Source organism: Mizuhopecten yessoensis, unplaced genomic scaffold (genome assembly GCF_002113885.1).
Source record: "Mizuhopecten yessoensis strain PY_sf001 unplaced genomic scaffold, ASM211388v2 scaffold5929, whole genome shotgun sequence".
In the NCBI taxonomy this organism is placed as follows: domain Eukaryota; kingdom Metazoa; phylum Mollusca; class Bivalvia; order Pectinida; family Pectinidae; genus Mizuhopecten; species Mizuhopecten yessoensis.
Window position 1 is genome coordinate 183,900 of NW_018406294.1, and position 12,536 is coordinate 196,435.

A 12,536-nucleotide genomic window follows, 5' to 3' on the forward strand; every position below is an offset into this window, starting at 1 on the left:
GGGATATCTGCCCGAACCCAGAATAAGGCCGTACTCCAGATATCAAATTTCTGTTATTTTCTAATTAGTGTCACAACCTCAGGGTTATTAATAGTATATGTATATTTCAGTGAAATCCAGTGATATCGTATTGGTCACAAACGATTAATTCCAAAGAATGTAAACTCAATGTTATTACATGTATGTATAATTTGCTATGTCATAATCGAATTTATGATAATAATGCAGTCCCATATTTAAATTATATCCAACAAATATTAAATGATTGTGGCTTAACTTACATTTGGAATGCACATTTCGTAGAAGAATTGAATACTTCCTGGTTAAAATTAAATATTAAACAAATTCTCCATGACCAATTTGTTCAAAATTTGGAGAAGGATATATTTAATTCATCGAAAACAGTATGTTATAGAATTTTTAAAGAACAGTGCAAGTTTGAAGATTATTTAGATCTTTTAACTGATAACGAAAGACATGTTTTGTGCAAATTTAGAACAACGAATCACAAATGTATCATCGAGACCGGAAAATGGAATAGCATTGACCGTAAACATAGAATTTGCACATAAATTGGAAATGAATTTCATTACCTATTGTAATGTCCATCACTAACTGAATTCAGAAAAACATATTTAGATAAGTACTATTATATAAGACCTAACATTTTAAAGCTTAACGAGCTGATGAATTCCAAACATGTACGTACCTTGAAAAAACTATGTGCATTTATAAGAATAATCTTTAATGATATTTGTCCTCCATGCTATGAATTATTTGAATAATATTGATTAAATTGTGCTTGTGTGACTTACCTTATGAACAACTGTATCGTAAATTATCTTGTAAATATGTTTCTCCATACTTTGTATTGTAAAGAGACTTAGAAACCTTAGAATCCAATCACTTAGAAACCTGGGATATGTATACTTTCTTTTTCTGTGATGATTATTACTGCTTTTTATTATCAATATATGTGAGTATCTCCCTTTACTTGTAATATAATATGTTATTGTTATTTTACATAATTATGTTTGTCGCAATAATAGCTCTCAAGAGCTAATGTTCCTTGTTTACCTGTATGCGACGTTAAATAAAGTTTCTTGTATCTTGTATCTTGTAGAATAAACTGAATTGAATTGAATTGGGAGTCAGTTCAAATTGGAACGCGGAATTAGGCAAACACTCTTCATGTCATTTAGTATTTTCATTTGGATTGATGTATAAGAAGCGTAACATAATTCCTTATATTTAACTAGTTTATTTCTAAATTGGTAAATGGCAACCTACTCGTCTACACTTCATAGTATTGATCAGTGACTTATATCTGGAAATAAATATTAATCTCATTTATTTTCACGTTTTATCAATTTGCTACTGTTAGATGAACCGGCTTAAGTTTGTCCAAAACAGACTATCTTTGAGTTAATCAATTAATTGAAAGGACTTCGAGTCATAAACAATTTATATACTATTTGATATAAATACGTTTCATTCCAACATATTGTATTGACATTAAACATTCAAAGGGATTGTGCACAAGTTCTTACAACTTACTAGAGACGTACATTACATATCATGTATACGCCTCTGAACTTACTAGGCTCTATTCGTAACAATACAATATACAAAATGTATTATGTACTAAATAATTGATAAATAGAACGAAAAGGAAAGGAAAATAGTTTAATATCTTAAATAGTTTAAGTTGAAAACATTGTTGTCTTTTTCTGTAAAACTTTTTAATGTTTCGACTTCTTTAATTTTGAATGCTTTGCAACTCAATTACAATTCTTTATTGCTTTTTATTGGGTGTTTTTGGGTAAATACGACATTAGTCTCGAAGATTTCTTTTTCCCTTCCTCTCTCCTTTATCTTTACATTCTCCTACTTCTTCTCTGTATGAAATAATTTGAAAAGAATGAGAAAAATACCAGTTTATATAACAAATATCGATAAAACTTTTGTCATCGGGGAGGTGAAATGGCAAACGGTAAATTTGTTTGCAGGGGAAGTAACTCAAACACGTATAGTTAATAATACCCGCGTCACCATAACTCTCCAACTAAGCTACTATCCATTTCCGGGTTCTGGTACCTTTCCGGTCCGGATTTTACATCTTACCAAGATGGCGTCGGAAGTAAAGGTACTTATGCTGCCCTTGCACAATTTAAATATTATTCGCATTTGACTATGGTTCCAGGGACTCTTACAATCATTTTCAACCACATTAAATACTTATGCAACAACTACATTAGTCATTTATGTTGAATTCGTGCCCCATGTCTTCCACGAGTTGATGATGAATGCTGCATCAAGCGTTGCGTCACACTGATCACTTTACACATGTCTGCATGCAGACCACAATAAATTTCCCTTTATGTTCTTACTAAAAAGAAAACCCATTTAAATTAATATAAAATTTTGCTTGAAAGCCTATCTTAATTGGTGTTGCATGTCCAGCTATCCAAGACATATTTGTGGTGAACTGGGACCTATTCATGTCAATCACAGGGGCACATATTATTATGTATTGTAAACAATGCAAGGAGGCTATACATTGATCAGTTGAACCGTACCCTGTGTGTCAATCATGACCGGTATTTTTAACATAACATAACACCATTGTACCAAAGGTTCTAGCCTCGTCTGTCTATACACCTATGATTATATTATGTGTGTATAAATCCTTAGTGAGGATTTACCTTCTTTCAAGTCCTCACTTGAAGATTACCACCAGTCTCTACTAATTTTGCATCCTCGTTATGTACATAGTTTTAATATCTAAGCCTCATGATCACTTCTCTTGCTTTTCTCTCTTTTCTTTCTCTTCATGTAGGTGTTAGGTCATAGGGTACTTTAAATTTAGTTGTCTGGATATCCGCAGCGTATAATAAATGTACTTATGAATGTGTATTTGCCTTTCTTATTCCTATTAGCATATGGAACCCTAAGTAGCTAGAGAACCTGGATAATATCTCGCCTGTAACAGGAGTAAATTAATCAGAATAGGGTAAAATAACCTGGGAACCGGAAGGATTAAAATAAAATGTTAGGTCCAGTAAAATATCCTGGAAAGGGGTAAAATAACATGGAAAGGAGTATTTTTTTACCATGTATGTTCCATTTTACATGAATGTAATGAATTGCAAGAAGTTGATTGTCTATTGGAGTGAGTTTATCGATGGTTTGACAGAACTTAAACAAAACACAATTGGACCTTGTCAGTTTATTTTTCTTTAACCTGGAATTTCACTGCTGAAATTTTACAGGATGCAGAAGTGGATGAAAGTATAGCTATGCATACATCGGAACATGAACTGCCAGATTCAGAAATGATGGACATTGATCAACAACAAAAAGGAAGTTCGCAAAATGTTGGCATGAAAACTGACCCTGACCTTGATACACAAATGGACTCTCCCGACCAAGACGATGTGCCACCCTCGTCTCCATGTGGAATCGGTGAAGAGGGTTTGCTGGACAGTTCGGCAAGCAGTCGAGCCAGTTCAGATCGTGGGACTCCAAGTAAACATGGAATGAGGACTCCAAGTGGAGGAGGGATAGGGGGTGGGAGTGGAATGGCCGACAACATTAGCACCTGTTCCACCAGCTCGTCCTCCTCCCAGTCCCATGGACAGATACGGGGACGATGTCCCAACAGGCCAGGTATCATCTGGAGGAAGGGCGAGAAAGTCGAGGCTATGGACTTCATGAAAAAATGGTATGCATTAAAACCTGTGGCATAGTTGACACATGTAGGATATATTTAAGAGGCTTTATTATGTATATAAACTGAAGCTAAATAATGTCTTGTAATGTACTAACGAAGAAATCAAGGCCAATTTATGGCGGTTTTTGGGTTTGTTACCCTCTAGGTTTATATTATTAAATTTCTCCCTTTTTGCAAAATTTCTCCCTACTTTGTTCCAAATTCTTTCCTATCAAATTTTTCACAAGCAGCATTTTCTTGCTAAGTTTCTAAGAATTTATTGATGCTAATAATAGCACTTGTCTATTGCAAATGAATTACAAGTGAAACTGATACAAATTTATAAGAAAATGGTTTTGAAACAACATCTACCAATGTTTTTAGCCTATATTATCATCATTATAACCTTACTTGACAGGTGTCTATTTGTACATTTGGAAAACTAACTGCACTTTTTCCAAGGTATTAAACAATTCACAAAAGATATAAAAAATCACAAAAATAAACGCATTTAAAGATAATCAGTTTTAGGTACTCGGCTAAGATAGTGGACATTGATAAGGCATTACAAAAAATTGCTTTGTTAGCCCCCCCCCCCCCAAAATATGACTGGTATTTTTCAGGTACCCTGACGGATCCCAGATTTTACCTCTGACTCAAACCATTGTATCTGTGTCAAACACACTACATCCTGTATATTGGGAAGACTAATATCTATAGGCAGGAATCAAAACCAAATATAAATCCCCTATTATTATTCAAAATACCTTTAAACACGTTTGATGATTTTTATACACCCGTCAAACGGGAGTACAGTATTATGGTATGGGGTTGTCCGTCCGTCTGTCCGGCGTAAACCTTTGTTTGTCCCGCAATCTCCTCCTACATTTTTCGACCAATCTCTTTGAAACTCGGTATACACTAGGTATAATCATGGTATGAAGTTGTGTCTCCCTTAAAAGAATTTTGATCCAACAATTTTTCCAAAAGTTATTGCCCTTTGTTCATTTCAGTACATGTATTTGATTTTTTTGTCCAGAGATCTTCTCCTGCATTTTTTGACGGATTTCTTTGAAACCTAGTAGGCTAAATAATCATGATATGTTGTTGTGTTTCCTTGAAAAGAATTTTGATTCGACAATTTTTTGCAAAAGTTATTGCCCTTTGTTTATTCAGTATTTGATTTTTGTACGGCAATCTCCTCCTACATTTTTCAAAGGATCTCTTTGAAACTTGATATACATTATAATCACAAAATGAAGTTGTGTTCCCCAAGAATTTTGATTCAACGATATTTGGAAAAGTTATTGCCCTTTGTTCATTTCAGTAACAATAACACTATATGGCATTTGACGGGCATATATCCAATTATTGTTCCGCCCCGCGGTACACTTGTTGTAATTTCTTAAATTAATCCCCCACCCTTCAAAAAAGAAAAATGAAAGAAAAATAAATCCTGACCAACCTACTCTATTTTTTTCAGTCATGTTACCTTAAACATAGGTACATAATATTTGTTTGGCCTTATAGGTACTCGGCTAAGATAGTTGACATTGATGATGAAGAGGCGACAGTTCTGATCCACTTTGAGGGATGGAACCAGCGTTACGACGAGTGGGTGGAGATGAGCAGTGAAAAACTTCGTCCGAAAATGAGGCATTCCGGGCGGAAGGAGAAAAAGAAACGGCTAAGTGGAGTAAGATTTGGTCTGACCTTTGTATTCAGATACTGTATATCGGATATTTTGGCCCAGTCAAACTTTCGCACTTCGGTCATTGCCCGTAAAATCCATTTTTGTCCAGTGTTAATTTCGTTAAAATATTCCTGGTATACAGTATTTAATTTGACATCATAGTCAATGAATTCCACACAAATAGAGAGCTAAAACGAGGAAATAATTAATAATAATAATTTGAGGTTCTTATATACCGCTTAATCACAACCTAGTTTGTAGGTTGTCTCAAAGCGGTTCACAAATTATTATCCGTGGTCATAGGGCCTTTGCAACCAGCCAATGTCGTTCTTAACTCCCTGGGGAGCATACTGCCTCGAACCCGCAAGCAACCCTTCTGACATGAGCCCGACGACCTACCACTAGACTACCGCGCCTCCTATAGAAAGAACTAGAATATAGTCTATGACCCTTGTTCAGTCCTGCTTATGTCATCAATAAAATGTATTCAATTGTCATTTCCACGCGACGTATTTTCATTTTACTTTTATAGCACAAATGCATACTTACCAACCCTCCCTATTTAGGAGGGAGACTCCCAATTTCGGACCCTTAAATTTAGTGTTTTCAACCAGTGAATTTGCTTCACTGTTCCTATATTCTAAGATCTAATGGTTTTATCTGCAAGAACAACTGAAAATATGTCATTTTTAAGGGTTATTTTGTCTCTAGGGAGTGCATACTCACATTTTATTTAGGTTTTGATTTTGAGAATGTAGAATCTCCCCCGAGTTCATTTCAGCTGTTTTTAATTTTCATGATCTACCATGAAGTCTAGGCAGAGGCCATTGTTAAAAATAATACTGTCCTGTGCTTTCCTATCCATCGTCAAGTTCAATGGTTTTATGGCTAAACATATTTTTTAACGTATAGGTTGTTATATACATTGCATGACAGTGTTTAACGTTTATATAAACATAACTAAGTTTTGCTTAATTTTGGCCAATTGTTATAAACCTAGCTTGCTGATCCATTCTTTGTTGTTTTACAGGAGTATAAGTTGGGAGAAAGTGTATATGCACGGTGGACCGATTGTAAAATGTACCCAGGAAAGATTACAACAGTACAAACTGATGGTGAGTTATTATGAGCATTGTAAACAAACACTGTACATTGGCCATGTGGTGTTAATGATTTTATTTCACCGCAGCTTTCAAACTTTAATGATTAAAGATCAAATTCTGTTTTTAGCCCACCATCATCTGATGGTGGGCTATTCAAATCACCCGTTGTCCGTCGTCCGTCGTCCGTCCTTTAACAATTCTTGTTATCAGTATTTCTCAAGAAGCACCAGAGGGATCTTTCTCAAATTTTATATGTAGGTTCCCCTTGGTCCAAAGCTGTGCAGGGCAACTTTTTAGACTTATCGGCTAAACAACATGGCCAACAGGCAGCCATCTTGGATTTTGATAGTGAAAGTTTGTTATCGCTCTTTCTCATGTAGTACCAGAGGGATTTTTCTCAAATTTTATATGTAGGTTCCCTTGGTCCGTAGTTGTACAAGGCTACTTTTGAGACTGATCGGATAAACAACATGGCCGACAGGCAGCCATCTTGGATTTTGATAGGGAAAGTTTGTTATCGTATTTTTCAAGAAGTACCAGAGGGATCTTTCTCAAATTTTATATGTAGGTTCCCCTTGGTCCGTAGTTGTACAAGGCAACTTTTGAGACTGATCGGATAAACAACATGGCCGACAGGCAGCCATCTTGGATTTCGATAGTGAAAGTTTGTTATCGCTATTTCTCATGTAGTACCAGAGGGATCTTTCTCAAATTTTATATGTAGGTTCCCCTTGGTCCGTTGTTGTACAAGGCATTTTTTGAGACTGATCGGATAAACAACATGGCCAACAAGCAGCCATCTTTGATTTTAATATTGAAAGTTTGTTATCACTATTTCACGGGAAGTATCAGAGGGATCTTTCTCAAATTTTATATGTAGGGTCCTCTTGGTCCTTAGCTGTACAGGGAAACTTTTGAGACTGATCAGATAAACAACATGGCCGACAGGCAGCCAACTTGGATTTTGATAGTGTAGGTTTGTTATCGCTATTTCTCCGGAAGAACTATAGGGATCTTTCTTAAATCTTATATGTACATGTAGGTTTCCCTTGGTCCTAGCTGTGCAGGGCAATTTTAGAGACTGATCGGATAAACAACATGGCCGACAGGCAGCCATCTTGGATTTTGATAGTGAAAGTTTGTTATCGCTATTTCTCGGGAAGTACCAGAGGGATCTTTCTCAAATTTTATATGTAGGTTCCCCTTGATCCCTCGTTGTGCATGTTATATTTTGAGACTGATCATAAAAACAAAATGGATTAAAAGAAGAACTAAACAGATCTTTCTCATATTGCAATGATCGATTCTATTTCTTTCACATCAAGTACTGTACTAGTAAATATGTGAAATGACAAACTCACTTTGAAGGTTGGCTTTCATACACATCAGTATTAAGTTTAGATCAAAAGTTACCTCAAGGTGCATTTACTGTTAACATGACTCGATCAAACAGATTAGAGGAAAGAAGAGAAAAGATTGAACTGACAAAGAACTAATGAAGATGGTACAAAGGTGGGCACCAAGACCCCTCTGGGATCTCTTGTTTATTTACTATTACCTACCCGGTACATGTATTACATGTACTTAGTGTATACTCATAGTGTATATTCATAGTGTATACCAGACAGTAATGGTACATTTTGGTTTCTATGTATTTGTCAGTTTTCTACGGTAATATTATGTATTTTCCAGGTTCTTATGATGGTTTGATGAATTTTCCATTTTTCTATATCTAATAATAAAATGTACGTATTATGTTTTGTTCACGTTACTTTAAAAGTATAAAGTATTTTCCAGGTTCCTATATATAATTATATTATATATTTTCCAGGTACAGGTCTATAATTATATTATATATTTTCCAGGTACAGGTCTATATATATAATCATACATATTTTCCAGGTTCCTATATATAATTATATTATATATTTTCCTGGTTCCTATATATAACTATATGCATTTTACAGGTACCTATATATAATTATATGTATTTTCCAGGTTCCTATATATAATCATATTATGTATTTTACAGGTAACTATATATATTTATATTATGTATTTTACAGGTACCTAGATATAATTATATTATGTATTTTACACATTCCTATATATAATTATATTATGTATTTTACAGGTTCCTATGAGATTGTGTTCTATGACGGATTTAAAAAGAGTGTACAACCAATTAACATCCGCCCACGCACTGTGGATCCCAAACAGGTAACTACAGTTCTTTGGGAATATATTATTTATTAAACAGAATTCAAAACTACCAACATAGTTAACTCGAGGTTCCTGCCAGAGATTTTGAAAGAGGTCAAAGTACAACAGAGACGATGTACCTATGTATTGAGAAAATGAAAGCATGTTATGTGTTGTGCAACTAGTGATAATCCAAGCCCCTGTGGATAGTTGGATTACAGAAAAGACAGTTGGATAAGGAATTTGTACAAGGCTTGTTTTTATTTATTAGAAATCAGAGATTATCAATGTGCCGAAAGAGCTGCGACGGAAATCCAATGAAGAAGAAGGTATGTGTGTATGGAGTTTCTCTAGCAGTTTAATGGATAGTTAGTGTAACCTGTCAATACTCTCTCTTTACCTTTAGTGATCATTATACTTATCGAAAAGAGAGTTTCATCCAATTTGAAATTACTGCATGTGTTTTTCAAATTCCTGGAGATAAATTGGGCATTTTTTGTTAAATAATGAGGTTTTAATGATCTTGATAAAAACTCTGGTAATATGGGAATATGCTTAATCAATTGTATGTTGAATATAACCATTGTTATGTAATCAATCACAGGTGTCCTGCCTGATTCTCCTATGCTGAGTGTGGAGACAGAGACAGAAGGTGAGTTGTATGGTTGGGTTTATATACTTATATATATATCCTTTACAAATACAATGAAAAAAACACACTTCCTGATTGTAGCCAGTGAAATTTGACCTGGTAATACTGTATTACTTTACTTTTCGTTGACCTCTTCCTGAATTGAAGTCTGGACTGTTTTTTGTATGTTTTAGCAGGAAATATTGTCATTTGATAGTAGATATATTTGACTGACATATCTTTTCTGTGATAGTTCTCTGTGATAATCTAGGCTCAGGAATCTTGAAGCAATCTAACTTATTTCCAAATGTAAATGTTGTTCAGTATTTCAAAGCCACACAAATATGAGATTTTACATGCATGTACATTATATTATATATATAAATGTACTTCAATGTATTTGTCACTAATTTTTAGGAAAAATAATTTATTGGAATTAAGAGTTTGAAGTTAAGTCAAAAACTGTTTCAAAGTCCCGGAGCCAGACTCAGGTTGCTTATAATTAATGGTTACATTCACCCCTGAACTCTGAAGACACATTTGAACTCTTCCAATTCAAAGGTTGGAATAGTTCATTATGAAACTTCAGGGGTGAATGAGTTAAAGGTTGGGTAAGGTTGAGCAGTGGTTAGAGAAATATTAAATCTAAATACAAAATGTTTTGAACAGGTTGAGATAGATTGATGTGTGTTGAGAAATTATTTTAGCTTTGAAAGCCATTGCTTCTTATTGGCAACAATTTGGTTTTTGTTTCGCTAATTACCACTGGTTAAAATTGAACCCACCATTAGAGGCTCTTGGGGCAGGACTGTTTCTCATTATTTTGAAAATATTTCTTGCACTGATATATTTTCATTAACATCTCTAACCTTCCTTTTTTAATCCAGACTATAAATTTGAAATTGCATGGAGGTCAGAATATGTTTGTGATAGAACAGAATATTATAAGGCCAATAGAAAATATATGTGTGTTTCCTGTTTCGGCTCAAAATAAATTGGGTAGGTAGGTAGTAAAAACATTTTTTATTTTTTTATTTTATTTATTTTTCTTGTGAAGAAAATCTCTTGATTACCTCCATGAATGTTAAGATTAATGGCACCAAAATAATATTTTTTTATTCATGTAAAATAAATGCACATATTACAAATTCCCTGCAGTTTTTGTGTTGAGCAGGCTCAGATGACACATTGAAGTAAATTATAATTTGACCCACCTAAATGTTTATGGAATAACCAACGTAATTTACAGTAGTGCTACCACCAGTGTTACATTTCTAAACTCCCTACTAGGACACTAGGTTTTAGTAATCCAAACTCCACTGATGGTCACCAGTGTTACATTCTCTTTTGTATTACTAGCATTCTGTTCTCAAAATTTCCACTGTCACCAGTTCAAATTAATTGAACAACAAAATAAGTACTTTATATATACATGATATTTACAACACAAATTCAGTATTACTAACTTCCTAATTCTCACTTTAACTCTAACTTTCTAACTCTCCTTTATATCTCTAGACCTCTCGGCTCTGTCTCCCTAACTCAACCTCCTTCTTCAAGACTCCTTAACTCAACTCCCCAATCCTCTTCACCTCCTTCGACTCCCAAGCTGAACTACCTTACTATCTGTCCCTTACCAAGATCCTGCTACATTAGAAATGTTGATACATTAAATTTGTTGATGCTGCCCAAATCCTGCTAAAATTTGACCCCTTTACGATTAGGTTAACTGTCCATAAATCTTCCTAAATTTGACTCCAGCAGTCAGTATCAACTGGAGGCACAAACACTGACATCACAGACTGGACTCCCCCACCTACACTACTTTAAATGGTCACACTAATCTACAGATCCCAACCTGTATCATAACCACAATTATCTACAGCTACTTACCCGGTAGCTACTATCTTCAAATAAAGCTCTTACTGACCATGAGCCAAGGATGATATAATGCATAGCAAATTGTATGTACACTTTGAACAATTAACCCTTTAACCCCTCACTGCCCTCAGTAACTTAAGTAGACTCTACCATACATTTATCTAGGTGAGTCCATTATGGTCTACAGAGGTGAAAGGGTTAAACGGCTAATAAATGCATAACAGTGACTGAAAAACAATAAAATGTATTAGGGTCGGCATGTAAAAATAGGGTTGGTTGGGAAACGGGAAACACAGCTATATTTTTTATCTGGCCTAACAATACCACAAAATACGCTCTTTACTAATACTGAATACTGCAGACTTATTCTAATACAACAGAACCATTTCTACGGTTCTCTGATTGTTTTTCTAAACATGTTGCAAAGTAAAGAAAGATGTTTAACCTGTGTGAGAATGTGCACTGTTAACAGATAAGCCACCTACTGGCAGCCACAAATCGTCTAACATTCTCTCTGATTGGTTGTCTTATACTAATCATTTATCTTTAGAGGGCAATGTTGGACGACGGAGGTCATGCCACCTCAGGTCAAAGGTCAATCCAGGTAAAAAGTCATCTAAGCCTGTGGTATTAATTGAACTTGATAAACAAAATTTAGAAATGATGTTATTGAGTAAATGTATGATGTATATAGATACTTCAATTATGTATGCTAGATGCAAGTAATTGTTGACATCAATTTCAATTAGTGTGGAATAATTTTGCTGTTTAACTCATGCAGAAATTGAAATGAATTTGCAAATTAAAGTAACAAAGTGCATGGCTTCAAAATTTGTGAATAAAAGTTACCTAGAGCATGACTTTGAACATTTGCACTTGCTACTCTGGCTGACCTCCCATTTACGCTCTCACCATCCCTAGCCTGGCTGACCTCCCGTTTACGCTCTCACCATCCCTAGCCTGGCTGTTTACGCTCTCACCATCCCTAGACTGGCTGACCTCCCGTTTACGCTCTCACCATCCCTAGCCTGGCTGACCTCCCGTTTACTCTCTCACCATCCCTAGCCTGGCTGACCTCCCGTTTACGCTCTCACCATCCCTAGCCTGGCTGACCTCCCGTTTACGCTCTCACCATCCCTAGCCTGGCTGACCTCCCGTTTACGCTCTCACCATCCCTAGCCTGGCTGACCTCCCGTTTACGCTCTCACCATCCCTAGCCTGGCTGACCTCCCGTTTACGCTCTCACCATCCCTAGCCTGGCTGACCTCCCGTTTACGCTCTCACCATCCCTAGCCTGGCTGACCTCCCGTTTAC

At 35.4% G+C, this 12,536-nt stretch overlaps 1 protein-coding gene across 3 annotated transcripts in view; it reads left to right on the forward strand.

Moving 5' to 3' along the window:
- Positions 1 to 2,108: 2,108 nt before the first annotated feature.
- The window catches only part of LOC110451311 (PHD finger protein 20-like protein 1), a 32,574-nt gene continuing 22,146 nt past the window's right edge, over positions 2,109 to 12,536 (forward strand). For 2 of the 3 annotated variants that reach the window (XM_021499241.1, XM_021499242.1), the window contains exons 1-8: positions 2,109 to 2,146; positions 3,273 to 3,724; positions 5,243 to 5,408; positions 6,436 to 6,520; positions 8,643 to 8,728; positions 8,982 to 9,039; positions 9,315 to 9,362; positions 11,773 to 11,826. In XM_021499241.1, coding sequence (XP_021354916.1) covers positions 2,129 to 2,146; positions 3,273 to 3,724; positions 5,243 to 5,408; positions 6,436 to 6,520; positions 8,643 to 8,728; positions 8,982 to 9,039; positions 9,315 to 9,362; positions 11,773 to 11,826 — 967 coding nt within the window. In that variant the 5' untranslated portion in view covers positions 2,109 to 2,128. The remainder of the gene's footprint in view (positions 2,147 to 3,272; positions 3,725 to 5,242; positions 5,409 to 6,435; positions 6,521 to 8,642; positions 8,729 to 8,981; positions 9,040 to 9,314; positions 9,363 to 11,772; positions 11,827 to 12,536) is intronic. The other variant, XM_021499243.1, reaches the window with a different exon arrangement.